General features: G+C 39.3%; 1 protein-coding gene across 3 annotated transcripts in view; it reads right to left on the bottom strand.

The window, feature by feature from the left end:
* sorcs2 (sortilin-related VPS10 domain containing receptor 2) overlaps window positions 1-18,962 on the bottom strand; it is a 167,772-nt gene that overhangs the window by 63,790 nt on the left and 85,020 nt on the right. For all 3 annotated transcript variants that reach the window (XM_058068159.1, XM_058068160.1, XM_058068161.1), the window contains exon 3: window positions 15,614-15,713. In XM_058068159.1, coding sequence (XP_057924142.1) covers window positions 15,614-15,713 — 100 coding nt within the window. The remainder of the gene's footprint in view (window positions 1-15,613; window positions 15,714-18,962) is intronic.

Genomic DNA, 18,962 nt, shown 5'->3' with positions numbered 1-18,962 from the left:
AACTATCTAGCGAGAATTATATGCCTAGCTTCTCGTCTTTGGACTCCAAATGTGACTTTTTACCAACAGTAACATTGTGTTTTTCAAAAAAACAAGCAATGCGGTTAGGCTGAATGCCAATTCTACCCCTTGGCCCTTGTCTTAGCCCTTACCCCTCGGTTTTACACACAAGAAAGAATTGGAGTCCCAATTCTCCTTAAAGGGCTAAACACGACTTTATAGCACGTCTACTCTGGTACCTTCCTATAAAAGAAGGGGAACAACACTTGTTGAGAAGATGGAAGTGGCGGAGATGGATGAGTGTTTAGCGCACAAGCCACACACCTAGTAGACCTGAGTACGATTCTCCGCTCGGGCATCTCTGTGTGGAGTTTGCATGTTCTCCCCATGCACGCGTGGGTTTTTTTCGGGTACTCTGGCTTCCTCCCACATTCTAAAAACATGCTAGGTTGATTGGCGACTGTGATTGGCTGGCGACCAGTCCAGGGTGTACCCCGCCTCTCGCCTGAAGACAGCTGGGATAGGCTCATAGTAACATAATTTCATTCATTTTCTACCGCTTTTCCTCACAAGGGTAGCGGGGGTGCTGGAGCCTATCCCAGCTGTCTTCGGGCGAGAGGCGGGGTACACCCTGGACTGGTCGCCAGCCAATCACAGGGCACATATAGACAAACAACCATTCACACTCACATTCATACCTATGGACAATTTGGAGTCGCCAATTAACCTAGCATGTTTTTGGAATGTGGGAGGAAACCGGAGTACCCGGAGAAAACCCACAAAGAACGGGGAGAACATGCAAACTCCACACAGAGATGGCCGAGGGTGGAATTGAACCCTGGTCTCCTAGCTGTGAGGTCTGCACGCTAACCACTAGACCGCCATGCCGCTGTAACATAATTTATGTTTTATTATATTATATTATAATTATTACTTGCTACGCCACGTAAATATTCTCCATGAATTGTTGCTAGTTATACCGAGCCGGTTCACACCGATATAACTTCACTGTAATGTACCACATTTCATAAATGATTACACAATGACTAGATGGAGATGAGTGGTGTTTCGGTCATGAACGAACGGGTCAAAAGAACTAGTTCTTTATTATGAACGGAATGAACAAGGTCACCGCCCCTAATATACCTGTTCAGTCCGTTCAGTTGCAAATGCTTTTTTTTGATTGGCTGGAGAGTCAGTTCACCATTTTCCTTTTGCAGGGCGGGGCTATCTGCATGCTTGCCTGTCTTATCCTATCGTTCCACCTTGCTCTGTGGGCGACCGAGGGATTGATCGAGCCTCGGTCTTTCTGAATGAAAAGACTGAGACCAAGAGGGTCTTCCGTAACGCTGGACGCTCGGAGCTGAGATGCTCGGATCTGGAGGGCTGTCATAACACTTCAGATTTCAAGGTACGTCATCACATGATGTTGCGCTGCTGACCGAAATGAACAAAATGAACGAAATGAATAAAATGAACAAAATGAACGAAATGAACGAAATGACCGAAATGACCGAAATGAACAAAATGAACAAAATGAACAAAATGAACAAAATGAACAAAATGACCGAAATGACCGAAATGACCAAAATGAACAAAATGAACAAAATAAACAAAATGAACAAAATGAACAGATCTTTTTACTGAATGAACCGCAATGATCCGGTTCACTGAAATGAACGGTTTTGCCCACCACTAACTGAGATAGCGACGTATGTATTTGAAAAATCGCTGACTAGCAAGGGAAATCTACATGACTAAACTGGGCGAGAGAGTGTCATGTTTGTGTCCGACTAAAGCGCACCCTTTTTGGCCACGGCAGGTGGCTATCAACCGCTGTATACTCTGATTCTCACAAGCTTTGTGGAAGCGTGGATGCTGCTCGCTGTTTTCAAATCTTTTCACATCATAGTGAAGTCTGTTTGCTGTGAATTCTCGTCAACGTAGTCCACCAACAATTGACACGGTGAGATTGATGATGTTTATTGTATTGGTGATACAGTATGGATGGTCAGGAAGCTCAATAAAAGATGTAAACAACATGGCCATATGTGGACACATCTTCAAACTTCTGGAATCTAGCCATGTCCATATTTTTTTTTTTACTACCACTCCATATTTGATTTCAGCACACTTTTACTATATTACTAATATTATTGTATTTACAATGACTTGATATTTGTAGCACATCAATCCTGCATGCGCGTCATTCCTGCAGAAATACTGAGCCAAGCGAAGTCAGCACACAGCATTCCAGTAGCGTTCCAAAGCTACAATCTCACTATGATGTTGTGTTTTTTCTCAGAAAACAATCTGAAAGAGAACATCAATGCCAGGAGGAGAGTAAAGCCAAATAAACCTTATCAAGCCAAAATGATGCTTGATGAAGCTAGTGACATTGTTATTAATATTCCATATGCATTTGTGATACATTCTATTTTTATAAATGTTGTTACAGTGCTGCTTGTTTTTTTATTTGCTGTTTTGCAATAAATGTGTAAAATCTGTTCTTTTTATTTCAAGAAAGGTGTTCTGAGGTGGAGTATAGAACATATTGAAATAATGTAAAAATGTATGCACCTTACTTTATGGAGGGAAACATGTATTATGAACAAATATGTTTCATCTTCTGCCTATGTTACAGCCAGCAAGCGGTGAAGGGTGATGATGGGTGTAGTTGTGCAGTGAATCGTTTACAAAGCAAATTCCCCTACTTACGGATAAAAACTTGTGATTAATTCTTGTGATTAATAGTTAACTATGGACAAGATGCAGTTAATCACAATTTTAATCTATTGACAGCCCTAATAAAATGATACATGTGCTAAACCACCACCTAAATTGTGCATAGCCATAGCCTGAAAGTTTCTGACAGTCATTCCAAGAACAACTAGTACATTAAAAACGTACTTTTTTCTGTGCTAACTAAATCCAGAAACACAACGCTTAAGTTATGTGGGAACCTTTGTTTACCGTATGCTTTTTGAAATATTAAAACATCCATTTGCCCATTCCATGTTGGCTCGGCTGTACGTATATTAAGCCAAAACCAAACTGCATAAACAAATGATTTGAGACATTGTAAAACAATAACTGTGATTGGCAGCCATTATGAATTTCTATGTGCAGCCAAGGCATTGAGGGTGTCCAGTTTGGGGGCCTAATCTGATCTGATCTAATCTGTTACTTACTAATGTGGTTCGGATGGCCTCCAAATATCTGAGGGCATGGTTCTCAGCCAGCAAAAACGGGAATGCCCCTTTTGGTTTGGGAGTGAAGTCTATAGTCCCGATGGAAAAGTTCTTTGGATCTTGTTCACCAGTGAGGGAAAGCCAGAGTGTGAGATGAACAGGCAAGTTGCTGCAGCATCTACTGTACTGCTGTACTAGATCCTTGTGGGGACAGAAGGCAAAGCTCTTGACTCTTGACTTCATCCTACCTATGGTCATGAGCTTTGGGTATAGTGACTGAAAAAGCTAGATCGGGGATACAAGTGACCAAAATGAGTTTCGGTCATAGGGTGAATAAGGGTGAAGAGCTTGGTCATCCAGGAGGAGCTCAGAGTAGAGCCCCTGCTCCTTCACATCCAGAGGAGCCAGGCATCGAACTCAGACCCAGAACATTCTGGAAGTAATATATCTCACAGCTGGCCTGGAGCGCCTCGGCAACCCCCTGGTGGAGCTGAAAGAGGTGGCCAGAGACCTAGATGTCACCACTGAGACTGCTGACCCGGATAAGCGAAAAAAAAAAAAAAAATGGATGGATGGTATACAGCGGGGGTGTCAAACTCAATCACACAGGGGGCCAAAACTCAAAGCCGACTTGAGGTCATAGGCAGAAAAGGACAACATCCTTTTTCTAAGAAAATCAGTCGCGCTGCAGTGCATGCAGATGGACATAAATGAATAATGCTCCATGGGATCTTTTATTCAAGGCTGGAGAGTAAGCAGAGAAGGAAGGATAAGGGGGGGGGGTTACTTTAGTTTAAAAAAAAATAATTATCCGTGATTTGACTGTGGCTTGGCAGCTCATTTATTGGCCTCCTTGGCCATCTATCAAAGCATTCAACTGTGCTGATTGGCCCAAAAGGCCACATGAAGCTCAAACCCATTTTGCATTTGATTATTTCTCAAAGGGTGGAGGGAATGGCAATTGGAACTCTTCCGTACCTTGGAGTATTTTGAGTCTGCAAGTGCATGCAAAATGAGAAGCAAGGCAAAATGCAGTTCACGGTCGGTGTCCTAGGGGTGTCTTAGAATTATGGATGGGCATATACCAACGGTATATCTACAGGCACCAACCAAATTCCATCTGGACTAGTGGGCACCGACTGCATGTACAAAACCCTGTGTCATGGTGTCGCTGTTAACAGCATTCAATTCATAAGCGAAGAAGACCAAGCCAGTGGGAGGGGGCAATATTTACACCAACAAGAAGACAAATTTAAAGAGGAACTGCACTTTTTTTTTTGCCCATCATTCCCAATCGTTAGGTGAAACATGAACACATATTTATTTCCTATTATAATATGAGAAAATCAGTTAATTTCAGCTAGCTTACACTTATTGCGACTATGAATCCCTCTAAAAAAAAACCCTCCAACAACATTGCATGGTTTGATATCCATGCTGTCCCTTATGGAAAAAAAATTATTGCAGTATATTGGCAAATATAATGCAATGTATTAGGAAATATATTTCCATATATGGGATCTTATGTTTATATTTTCCAATATATTGCAATATATGCATAGATCATATATGTGTATATATTGATACATATAAAAAATATCTTGTGATCAAGACCAAAAAAGGACTATATTTTTACATATATAAAATTGCATATAATTTGGGATATATAAACTTATATATTATATATTTGGATTTAATATATTTCAATATATTAAAAGCGGCAATCATTTGTATATTCTGCAATATATTGCCATATATTACATGAATATATAATATATTGTATAATATATGTACAAAAATATATTATTCCATGTATTTATAATATATAATGTATTGGAAAATATAATGGAAAAATAATATATTATAATATAATACAACATATTTAAAGTAATATATTGATAAATATATTTTATTTTCGTAAGGGGTGATCATACATTAACACGTACACTGATGATAACATGTAATACTAGTTGCAGTATCTTGCCGTATTTTGATACTAACTAACTAAACTAAACTATAATAAAAGACCTTTGAAAAAGAAAGAAGAATATCGATGATCAACAACAATTTGTAGGACAATTTAGTGACAATTTCTTTATGAGCTACGCTGTGATTTGAAATAGACTACTTTTAAAATTTACCGGAAAAATTAAGTGTTTTTGCATCAAATATGATATATCTGTTCTGAGTAAATTTGATCGGTATTGCTGATACCAGCCTGAATTTTTTTTTTTAATCACAAATGAGATCTACTCATTTATAGGGATCCACATGAGCTGGGCTCTCCAAAACCACAAAAATGTGACTATTAGTTCATTACAGGTAAAATCTAACAAATTGGATTTGACAAAAAATCCTTAGTCAACAGCATGGTTGCAATGAGTGCGCTCATTTTAATTTTTTTAATTTTTAAATTAATTTTAATGAATTATTAATTGTAATTAATTTTAATAATTAATTTTAAATGCAACCATGGTTGCAATTTAAAATTAAAAGTAAAATATTATATAATATATTATATATAATATATTATATAATATATATATATATATATTATATAATATATATATTATATAATATATTATATTACATTATATTATATAAAATATTATATAATATAAAAAGTAAAAATTCAGTCAGTAAAAATTGTACGTATCATTTCCGGTAACTATGCAACAGCTATAGACAAAGTGATTTGGGACAGCTCTACACTATAAAGGGGAACATACTGCAGTATACATATTGAAGTGTACAGATGGACGCACAGTTTTAGATTAGATTAGATTAGATTCAACTTTATTGTTATTGCTCATGTCACTGGTACAGGGCAACAAAATGCAGTTAGCATCCAACCAGAAGTGCAATTTTATAAGTACCTTAGTAGTAAGTATGGACAGATCTATGTAAATAAAACTATACAGGCTATGACTATAATACAGTGAGAATATGTACAGGGATATAAATGACTATAGTATGGCTATTGTAGATTATACAGATTATAAACAGTATGGATATGACAATATATAATAGCAGTAATATGTACAGTATTGCAGTGAAGTGACTAGAGTAGAGTATGGTTGACGTTAAAGCGGCAATTAGACGCCCTTAGCGATGATTCGTTAGCTCAGGTTTGTGTCTCCTTAACTCCGTGAGACCTCACAGATGCTGACGGCAATCATGAATTTGAGGCTAAATTTTTGCTCTTAAATTCATTAAACTTATTTAATAAAAATAGGAAGAAAAAGTAGCACAAATAACACGAGGTGTTAACACATTAGAATGTTTGCTTGGAAGCCATCTGGGATCAATTGTGGTTGCTCGCGTTGCAGAAGTGCCATTACACGCCGCGCTGGTGGCTTTTGCCACTTTGCCGCCAACAGAAACGTGGTAATTAGGTGACTGGCAACAAGAGGACACCGTGTTGTCTGAGAAGGCTCACTAAGCATGAAATGAGCCCCGGAGTAGCTCTCAGCAGTCTCAGCTTGCTGATAAAACGCTGATTGATTAGAATTAGCGACTAGCTAGTGGGGAAATGTGTGTGTATTTTTAAAAGGTGTATCATTGAGGAAAAAATAATGCATTGTTGCAGAAATGCAATCAATCTCATAAAGCAAGGACACACACACAAAACAAAAAAGCCCTCAGGTAGAAAATATCTTCCATGTCAGACCTCCACATTTGCATGGCGCTGTAATCTTGAGAAACAGTCCATCTGTTTCCACAGCCGTGCTAATGCGGGGATGTGCCACACTCCAGTCGCCAATTTCGGTTGGAAAAACGAGTCTTGCATACTAATTACACTGATTGGACACTTCATTAGGTACACATAGATCATTCAATGACACCCAAAGCCAAACAGACATATGCATATGTGAGCAAAGATGTACTATTGTGAGGATTCCTGCATCATTCACTGGGAAATGAAGGGAAAACTTCCTTGCATAGGTGAAAGCTCCCGGTGGTGCATGAGTGCTTTGGCTTGTCCCATCGATTTCAGCTGAAAAAGCAAATTGGACTATTTTTCACACTGCCCCGCTTTTTTTTTTTTTTTTTAAATCATGCCACTACCATGCAAAACCAAAACCAAGTCCAGTCTGGACTGACACCATCTCAGGTCTTGGGCAAAATATCACAGTGACCAGTTTGGAAGAATGATCATTTAAATCAGGGGTCTCAAACTCAATTTACTTGGGGGCCACTGGAGCTAAGGTCTGGGCGAGGCTGGGCCGCATCAGGTTTTCAAAAAAAAACCAAAACAAAATGCTTATTTATTTACATTTTTGTCACAGTTAAATGTTTCATATCAGCAAATAGAAATATTAGTCAATGACAACACAACTGAACACAAAATGTAGTTTTTAAATTAATTTTTTTTAAGGGAGAAAAAAAATCCAGAAGAACATAGCATTCTATCTATATTCACACCATTTCTACAGCTTTGGACTCCAGCAAAACACAGTGACAGCCAAATGTGAATAATGAAGACATGTAACAGTGGACAGGGGTGGCCGGCCAACCGAAATGACACCCAGAGCGCAGCGACGACTCATCATAGAGGTCACAAAAGGCCCCACAACAATATCCAAAGAACTGCAGGCCTCAGTTATGGTCAGTGTTCATGACTCCATCATAAGAAAGACACTGGGCAAAAACGGCCTGCATGGCAGAGAATAGCAAAGACAAAAGCCACTGCTGACCAAAAAGTTAAGGCTCATCTCAATTTTGCCAGAAAACATCTTGATGATCCCGAAGATTTTTGAAAAAATACTCTGTGGTCTGATGAGATAAAAGTTTAACTTTTTGGAAGGTGTGTGTCCCATTACATATGGCGTAAAAGTAACGCTGCATTTCAGAAAAACAACAACATACCAACAGTAAAATATAGTGGTAGTAGTGTGATGGTCTGGGGCTGTTTTGCTGAATCTAAATTCTCCAATTTTCAGAGCTAGATAATGTCCTTAAAATCCTCCGGGTGGACTGTTATTAGCCGACAAGTAAATCATCTCAACGCTTTTACTGTAATTGATGAGAACATCAATTAGCATTCAATGTAGTTTACCACTTTAATACTCACATCTTTGTCATGACAAGCTTATTTAAAAAATAAAATAAAAAGTTTATTGTAAATGTAAAAACAGTTAACACCTCTTCTCTTCTTCGCTCTTTTTGTTGAGACCGTGACAACAAGTTTGTTTTTTACCGTCTTGCTCAATCTGCACCTCCTCAGCAACATGGAGTGATCCATTCCATGAGAAGTGAAGGAGGAGTGCACACAAAGCATACAAATTAAGATTAAAACAGTAATATATACTTTAAATCAAAAAGAATAAAATCAGATGTTTGGGGGGGGACCCTTGAAATCCTAGGGTCCAAGGCAATGGTTTGTTTAATGGTAAGTCCGCCACTGGGTGTCAGAGGCCATGTCTAATTCCTGGTGTCTTTTGAGCTGTCATTGCAAGTAGAGCCTGGCAAATTTATCAATTTATATGCAGTGCTACTTGTAGTCACACACACATGAACATGCACACACACACACACACACACACCAAGGGTCTAAAAGAAAAAAAACTGCAATTTTCCAGTTTTAGATTTTGCTTTTTTATCACTCGCTCTGTTTCCTTCACACTTACACAGGCTTTCTTGCCATGGAATCGAGTAAAAATTGAGACAGACGACCGTCAGTTTTGTACATTTCTTTTTTAACAACATTATTTAATTAATATTTAAAATTGTTTTTTTTTTAAATTAGGAGATGTGGGGGTCTTCATAATCATTTTTTTCTGCAGATTAACAGATTAAAACAATTTATGTTGACTTGAAAAGACCCTCCATTGGCAGGCGCCATTTGATCTGTGTGTCAGTTACTAAAATACTAAAGCTACTGTGACAGTCCTGATGATAACAATACATTAACTTAAACTTAATTAAAGATGCAAGCACTTGGAGATGTAATTTCCATCAGCTGTGGTAATAAATGACTAATGCCTGGATATGAGGAATTCAAATCAGTTTGTTAGCCTCCCATCAAAAATCCCAAATTATAAACGTTTGTCAACGTTTGTGAATGAAAATAACACATTACATATTAAGATTCAGTCCCCCCAAAAATTACAAACATTACAGCCACAATACAGTTTCATGTGGCGTTCCTCAAGGCTCAACGCTGACCCCACTGTTATTTCCCAAAGGCTTACAACTTTATGTTTCATACTCCCTTTAAATGTATAAACATGCACATTCAAACCTCGGTTTTCATATGATTTGATATTTGACAGAAAGTTTTGTGATGATTTTGTCTCGATTCTCGATAACAGGGGTCGCCATTTTAAAAAAAAAGTATGATCACATCAGTACCCTCCCCTCCTGGAGAGTGACCAACAGGCATGCATTTTGACCACTGAACACGCCAGTACACCTCTCCAGGCACGCAACCCGCTATCCCCAGCTTGAAGCCCAGTACCCAAAACCTGACTGGAGGTACCAGCGCATGTAATATCGACCTCGCCTGACAAACAACAAGCATTGAGCGAGCAGGGTGCCGAGGTTGAGAGAGAAGGATAGCAGGAGTGAGAGAATGCAGCGATGTGCCTCCACACACAACAATAATTATTACATGTTCCTATGGTTCAGAATCTGCATTTGTTACCTCAAAATTAAGCCACAAATATTACTCCATAGACCTCCAAAAACAATCTGGGTTGCAGCGACACAGATTTTTAGGGCTGACTGTTGACCAGCCCCTCTCTCCTTAACCACCATCGCTTGTTCATGACACTAATCCAACAAATCCAATAGAGTTGTGATTTGCTCACAGAGCCGATCCACAAAAGTTCAAAGTGCGGTGATGAAGGGAGGACCGGTCGCAGGAAATGTAAAGTGAAGCCTTGATGTAATAAAAGCATGCGTTGCTTTCTCAAAGTCTGCAAGTGGTAACTTTTTCCTGACCTGACTTAAAAGCTTTAGTAGGAAGAAGCTGGATTTTGTGCTGATATTTGCTTGTCCAGTTTAAAATGACAGTCCATAATAAAGCATGACTTGTTTGTTCAGACATCTGAACTTTGACAAGAGAATGTCACTAGAATCTAGTGACATGCGACGTGGTAGCTAGCTTTAAGGCAGGGGTCTCAAACACGCGGCCCGCGGGCCAAATGTGGCCCGCAGGACACTAGTTTGAGGCCCCCGCCTTGATATGAAAGTTTAATGTTAGTGCGGCCCGCGCAAGTTTGATATGGATGCTGTATGGTATCATGTACCCAGAAAAAAATATTACATTTGATTAATGTTCATGTTAAAGGTTAAATAACTGTTAATAGTTATACTCCCTATCCGTGTGGAAGTGGTATGTTTTTGGCTTTTTAAGTTTAAAGGAAATAACTTGGAGGCTACCGTTTAGGTCGCTAGCTCTCTGGTTTGCGAGTTAGCATGTGTCTCAAGACTCTGCAGTTGCGCAATGTGTTGTCAATAAAAAGAGTATAAATGTGACTATAGTCGTGTTTTGTCATGTCTACAGGGCTCTAATAATGCTTTGTTCATTTTAATCTGAAAAAAATAATTTGTCTACCCACCAACTATATGTGGTTTCTTGAACCGTATAAGTAAACAGAATTACAGCCATACAGTTACAATAATTAAAATCTAACTGCTTGACATCAATATTACTGTAATAATAGCATACCAATAGCATATAGACATCAGGGATAAGATGGTAGATTGTGTAGAGAAGCACCCATGTGCTGTGAGTGTCCATATGGAGCTGTGTACTTTTGTGTATATATTCATATTTGCTTTGCTTTCTTTTGACCTCCACTCATACTAGGGCCTTCATCTGGATCCGGATTTAGTCCACGGTCCAGTTCAGAGTCAGCATTATTCCTCTTCAAAAATGTATTCATCACTTTCACTGTCGTCCTGCTATCCACCTGTCGCTGCATCCATGCGTCACTAATTCGCTTGTCTCCGAGCACAAGGCAATTAGCTACCTGCTGCTGCTGCCGCTTACTGGTATGGAAGAGTACTACATGATTACTCTGCCAGGCGCTAGACCGCACAGGCACACAAATTGGATAATTTCCCACGGTACACCTGACAATATCTCTGCACAATGGTTGAAAAACACTACACTAGAACATTATTCTAATTGTGTAATATTGTTAAGCCGACGTCCATGGTTTGTAAAGGTGATCTTGAAAAAAAAAATCATGCATTCGTGTCCTTGCGGTTGGACTACTGCAACTGCCTCCTCACAGGTCTTAAAAACAAAGAGCTGGCTCAATCTGCAGGTAGTCCGAAACGCTGCAGCGAGGCTCTTGACTAACACCAACAGGAGGGTCCACGTTATCCCCGTGCTAAAATCCCTTCCCTGGCTCCCTGTTGTGTACAGAGTTCAATATAAAATCTTAGTGCTTACTTTTCCAGCCCTGCATGGTCAGGCCCCTGCATACCGGCGTGATCTTATCAAGCCCTACACCTCAGCCCGCCATCTAAAGACTCATATTTGTTGATTGTATTTTTTTTATGTTGTGAAAAGCCCTATACAAATAAAGCTTACTTACATTTTGGATCACACACACAAAACAAAGGTAGGTTGAGAGGCACACTCACTTGGCAAACACAAATGAGAATGTTACAAAAACTCGTCCATTTGCCACATCAAGAAGGAACTAGACGTCAAGTAAGCTATTGTTAACAAAACAGAGATGACAAACAATCCAAGATGATGACAAGTTGTTGTTGATGCTCTCCTCTTCCCTGCCTGCTATCCGCTTCTCAGCATCTTCCCAATAACAAACATTTATGTTATATTCGTCCATTTCACGGCTGCACAACGACCGAGTTCAATTCCACCCTCGGCCATCTCTGTGTGGAGTTTGGATGTTCTCCTCGTACATGCATAAAAACAGTTGCTACGTTTACATGCCCGAAAAAAAACACTAATAAATACACCATGGAGCATATATATGTGTCTATATGTGTCTATATGTGCCCTGTGATTGGCTCGCCACCAGTCCAGGGTGTACCACCCTCTCGCCCGAAATCAGCTGGGATAGGCTCCAGCATGTCCGCGACCCTCGTGAGGATAAGCGGTAGAAAATGAATGAATAAGGCATTTTTCATTCAGTCACAGAGACTGGCACGGAAAATTGGATGGCCACTAGTTCACGGTGTACCCCACCTCTCGCCCGAAGACAGCTGGGATAGGCTCCGGCACCCCTGCAACCCTTGTGAACCCTTGTGAGGATAAGCGGTAGAAAATGAATGAATGAATGAATGAATGTCCATTTCACTCATAATTTAATATCATTGTAACGTTAGTGGGCGGCACGGTGGTCTAGGGGTTAGCGCACAGACCTCACAGCTAGGAGACCAGGGTTCAATCCCACCCTCGGGCATCTCTGTGTGGAGTTTGCATGTTCTCCCCATGCATGCGTGGGTTTTCTCCGGGTACTCCGGTTTCCTCCCACATTCCAAAAACATGCTAGGTTAATTGGCCACTCCAAATTGTCCATAGGTATGAATGTGAGTGTGAATGGTTGTTTGTCTATGTGTGCCCTGTGATTAGCTGGCGACCAGTCTAGTATGTACCCCGCCTTATGCCCGAAGACAGCTGGGATAGGCTCCAGCACCCCCGCGACCCTCGTGAGGAAAAGCGGTAGAAAATGAATGAATGAATGAATGTAACGTTAGTTAGGCTCTATAAAATGTATTTTTGTTCATATTTCTTGTGTCTGGAAAAGATGACTTCCATTATTTCTTATTGAAAAAAATTGTGCCACTGTATTTCTATTTTTACTGCTTTTTAGTCCATCTAACTTTACGTCCTATGCCACATAGATGCCATTGTCCTGTGCAGTCTACATAACAATGTGATGATGCAACGATATAAATGCGAGGGACAACATCCCCTTGAGGAAGCCACCCGTCTGTCCTTCCTGCTTCTCCTCATTCGTCAACCATCACTCATTTTTTTCACACGCACAGTCAAGCGGACGTGCTAATAGCTTGTGTTCAATCAATTTACCGTATCATCTCTCATTTGCATTTGGCAAGGAAGGACGAAAAGGAAACATGTCTCCCTTTTTTCCGAGTTTTACACTCCCTGGCTTGCTTGGGTTTTTAACCTTGGCAGATGCACTCGCCGGCGTCATCGATATGTTTGTCACGTCGAGCCTGCTTGCAGATCTGTCAATAAGAGAGCGGCAACTGTCACGTTGATCTGCACTCAAGTCAAGGAAAGAAATCCGACTGTCAGCTTGCAGCTAATTGTTAGCCACAGCTGCCTGCTTGTAGCTTATGGTGTCTTTCTCTCTGTTTGGACATCCATCAAGCTTTAAATTCAGTAGGAAAACAAGCAGTCAATTCATATACGGTAGCAATTACATGCGAGCACGGTCTCCCCTCAGGGTGAGCCAGCATTCATTGTCTATCGATCCACACGGAGGATGCGGGTCAGGTCGATCCATTTAGGCCTGCTTTGCGAGGGGCCTCCAGCAAGGCACGGGAGGACAACAACGACGCAGCAGCAGAGATCAATGCTAGGTCAAAGATGATGCTGTGTCATAATCTGCAAAGATGGTTACGCAATGACTTATAATGCCAGCAATTGTGTGGCTTTGTAAAAGCGGTCATGTGACAATGCAACACGAGTCAAGGTGGCCGTCCTTGCAAGGGGGGGTTAACCAGGGGCTGTTCCATCATTGCTGACTTTACACACCTTCACCTATGAACGCCAGCATGCAAACCTGACAGCCTTTCATTGATTAGCCATCATATTGCCACTCGTCTCTTCATTTGTCCTTTAGCTTCCAGCTGAAAGTCATTTTTTTACAAAGTTGGAAAGTGACTGGACACAAAAGTCTGGATAAAATTCAAACGATTCAAAATCAGTTTCTCGAACAAATCCTGGGACTGTTGCTTTGTTTCCATGTGATAATCCTGTGCATCATTACAAGTGAGGTCAAATGACAACATAAACAATATTCAGTGCTTGAGGCAGCATGTGGGATTGAATTAAAAATAGCGTACCAGTTTGTTTCTTGACCTGTCACTAATTAGGTGGTTATTTTCGCTTTTGTAGACCATGGACCCGCCGCATATGAGACTGGTTAATTGAATAGAGGTGTCAGCTGGAAGAGTTACAGGATGCTATTCCAAATAAAAGCATATAAACCAGGGGTCTCAAACTCAATTTACTTGGGGGCCACTGGAGCTCGGGTCTGCGTGAGACTGGGCCGCATCAGGTTTTCCAAAAAAAAACCCCAAAAAACGCATTTATTAAAAACAAAAAATTAAAAAAAAACTTTGCTTTGGTTCCGATTTTCTACAAGAAAAGCTCTGATAAAACATTCCACTGTTCTCAAATATCTTAATTTTTATTTTTCTACACAAAATAAGATGAAAAATAAATAAACAAATCAATCAATCAGTAATAAATAAATATAATAATAATAATAAAACGGCAAATAATAAAAACTTAAGAAACCACATATAGTTGGTGGGTAGACAAATTATTTTTTTCAGATTAAAATGAACAAAGCATTATTAGAGCCCTGTAGACATGACAAAACACGACTATAGTCACATTTATACTTTTTTTATTTACAACATATTGCGCAACTGCTGGGTCTTGAGACACATGCTAACTCGCAAACTAGAGAGCTAGCGACCTAAACGGTAGCCTTCAAGTTATTTCCTTTAAACTTAAATAGCCAAAAACTTACCACTTCCACACGGATATGGAGGATAACTATTAACAGTTATTTAACCTTTAACATGAACATTAATCAAACGTAATATTTTTTTCTGGGTACATGATACCATACAGCATCCATATCAAACTAACATTAAACTTTCATATCAAGGCGGGGGCCTCAAACTAGTGTCCTGCGGGCCACATTTGGCCCGCGGGCCGCGTGTTTGAGACCCCTGATATAAACACACACGCTCCTTTGTGCAGCGTGTTTAAATAGCAACATGGCGTGCAGCACACATAGAGACACTTTCCTCCCAGAAAGCCAAAGCCATTGAAGTACGTTTCTCAAGATCACAAACTGGCATGGATGACATCAGACAATTAGGACCGTAAAAGTCACCCACTGGATCACTCGGCTTATCTGCTGCCCCCCTTGTGGGAAACTCACAAGAGTTCACAAGACGCTGAGCGGATTGAAATGTGCTTCTTGCATCTGAAGGCAGTGGATTACAAACACATCAAGGGGAAAATCAATAATTAAAAGCTGCAGCTGCAAATGACTTTGAACTAGAAATTGCAAAAGAGAAATTACATGCACACTATAACAGCATATCATAGCAGTCCCCAGATACCATGTCAAATACACCGAATAGGTCATATACAAGTCAAGACTAGATGCTTCACTGAAGAAAAATAAAACCAGAAAAATAAAATGAAAAGAGACATGTCCTACCTTCTTCTTGTTGGTGGGGCAGATGTAGAAGCTGGTCACCACTATGGTGGTCCCTGGTACCAAGTTGAGCTTGGTGTAGGTGGTGCCGTAGTCGCTGGACCTGGAACACAAACATACCATTTTAACGTCTTAAGGCCTGGGGTCTTTTTGCTTTTTATGTAAAGCAGCAACTGCACGGTGGTCATGTGGCGTCAAAGTAACGCCATATTTCAGAAAAAGAACATCATATCAACAGTAAAATATGGTGGTGGTAGTGTGATGGTCTGGGGTTGTTTGGCTGCTTCAGTAGCAGGATGACTTGCTGTGATAAATGGAACCATGAATTCTATCTTTTATATTTTAATGTGGATTAAATGACATCAGGCCGAGTGGTTAGCGCGCAGGCCTCACAGCTAGGAGACCCGAGTTCAATTCCACCCTCGGCCATCTCTGTGTGGAGTTTGCATGTTCTCCCCATTCATTCGTCGGTTTTCTCCGGGTACTCCGGTTTCCTCCCACATTCCAAAAACATGCTAGGTTAATTGGCGACTCCAAATTGTCCATAGGTATGAATGTGAGTGTGAATGGTTGTTTGTCTATATGTGCCCTGTGATTGGCTGGCGACCAGTCAAGGGTGTACGTTGCCTCTTGCCTGAAGACAGCTGGGATAGGCTCCAGCACCTATGAATGAATGAATGAATGATTAAAGCTACAAGGTCTTTATGGATCATCGTGGTAAAGGAGACATTGATGCTTACTTTAGATATAAAAATAGGAATGACACTTTTGTGTGGAAGTGTAAAGTGTTAAAAGCTAACCTTTCAAAAGGGCAAGTTTGTGGCAAAATAAACAATTTGTTGCATTAGTGTTTTGTTAGATTAAATTATTCATCTCGGGCTGTTTGCTTGTTTACCACGTTTAAGTTCTTGTGTTTCAAATTGTCTTCTGTTTGATTCTTGTTTTCCGTTTAGTCATTCATCTTTAGTTTTGAACTGATGCTTTTCTAGTTACGTAGTTTGTTGTTGTTGTACTTTGTTGTAAAAGTCTGATCACCTCCTGGTGAGTTTGGGTAAACACTCCTGGTCAGAATTTTAAGACCAATTATAAAATTGCAAAAATTTACATTTTGCACAGATGGATCAAAAAGTGCAAAAAAAAAGAAAGAAAATTTTAAAAACAATGTGTAGTTTCGCTTTCGATTTCGGTTATAAGCGCTTATGAGTCAACCAGTCCAAGTAGCCAACTTAAAGTGTTCCACTGTACTGAGCAAATACTGTAGAAAAGCAGACACAGGAGTACTCAGTACTTGGGTTTGTTATTTAATATGCACCACATAGCAGAAGATCAGAAAAAAAAAAAAAGGTCCAAGAGAAGGCGCATTACTACACACACAAAAACTGAATCTTGGCTTGAGTCTTGGTTAAGAGTGCTGCCCTTCCTTCTTGAACAAAACCAACAAATACGGATTAGGCTGGATTAGCCTAAACAGAGGTATCAATAGAATGATGTCAATGTGTTGCTATTTCTTGAACTATCTTTCCACAGCGTGTTTTGTGTTGCAAGACGAAGAGATGGCGCAGTGTTTCACATGGCTGTGGGCTGCCTTTTAACATGAAGCAGCCCGCGAGCAAGGAGAAGCCTTGATGAAAGAAAACGATGAGTTAGCACGTCAGTGCGATTAAGGATGAGAGGATTGGACTCTTTGGCACAGCAGGACGGCAAGGACAGCTAAAAAAGACTCTTACGTAGGACAAGCGTAGTTTTTTTTTTTTTTTTTACAATTCCGACAGCAATCACAGCTCATTTGCACTCACATGTTGATTAGTGAACAGCAGCTTAACAGATAGAACTATAACACCTCACCTCACACAAGAGCAACCATGCTTCACATGAGAAAAAGGTATCATGAAAAGTGGAGTTGTTATAAGTATATAAACCAGGGGTCTCAAACATGCGGCCCGCGGGCCAAATGTGGCCCGCAGGACACTAGTTTGAGGCCCCCGCCTTGATATGAAAGTTTAATGTTAGTGTGGCCCGTGTAAGTTTGATATGGATGCTGTATGGTATCATGTACCCAGAAAAAATTATTACGTTTGATTAATGTTCACGTTAAAGGTTAAATAACTGTTAATAGTTATCCTCCCTATCCGTGTGGAAGTGGTAAGTTTTTGGCTTTTTAAGTTTAAAGGAAATAACTTGAAGGCTACCGTTTAGGTCGCTAGCTCTCTAGTTTGCGAGTTAGCATGTGTCACAAGACCCTGCAGTTGCGCAATATGTTGTAAATAAAAAAAGTATAAATGTGACTATAGTCGTGTTTTGTCATGTCTACAGGGCTCTAATAATGCTTTGTTAATTTTAATCTGAAAAAAATAATTTGTCTACCCACCAACTATATGTGGTTTCTTAAGTTTTTATTATTTGGTGTTTTATTATTATTATTATATTTATTTATTACTGATTGATTGATTTTCTTTATTCTTGATTTGTTTATTTATTTTTCATCCTATTTTGTGTAGAAAAATAAAAATTAAGATATTTGAGAACAGTGGAATGTTTTATCAGAGCTTTTCTTGTAGAACATCTGAACATTTTCTGTTTTTAATAAATGCGTTTTTTTTTTTTTTTTTTTGGAAAACCTGATGCGTCCCAGCCTCGCCCAGACCCTAGCTCCAGTGGCCCCCAAGTAAATTGAGTTTGAGACTCCTGATATAAACTATTAACAAACAAAAACAAAATAATAAAACAATCAATGTAAATTAAAAAAATACTGGAATATAATAATATCACAAATATAATTATTTAAACCAATGAACAGAATAAAACAATAAAAATAAGTACAAATATGTAAGCATAAGAAACTATTTAAAGTTAACAAGAAACAAAGCAACAAATAGATGAGGTGATCAGGTTATGCATCTACTTAGCAAATTATGAGAAAATGGCCATGTTAATTTTCCACAAGGTCAAGCAAAGAAGCATAAGTGGTGCATAAAAATCACAATTTGACAATAATCAAAGCAAAAAAAAATTCAACTGTGATAATGCAGTCATGCCAGAATGTTTTTATTTTATTTTCACGGCAGGTTATCAGGAAATCACCATGGTAATTTTCCGGCAAGTTAATTCTTTGACTTAGACAGACTTTATTGATCCACAAGAGAAATTGCTTGGTTCCAGTTGCTAAATTTCAGAAGAAAACATAAAATGCACTGCAATATGAATAAAATATAATAATAATATAAAAATGAATATATGTAACAAAGTAAAAAAGTAAAAAAGAATACAACATAAAGATTTGCATATTTACAAATACCCAACTGGAGAAATATGATTTCAAGGAGCATGAATAGTATTGGATGAAATAACAAGA

Source organism: Doryrhamphus excisus, chromosome 3, assembly GCF_030265055.1.
Source record: "Doryrhamphus excisus isolate RoL2022-K1 chromosome 3, RoL_Dexc_1.0, whole genome shotgun sequence".
NCBI classification, from domain to species: Eukaryota; Metazoa; Chordata; class Actinopteri; order Syngnathiformes; family Syngnathidae; genus Doryrhamphus; species Doryrhamphus excisus.
Note: the sequence above shows the minus strand (reverse complement) of the source record. Positions and strands in the feature narration are given on the sequence as shown.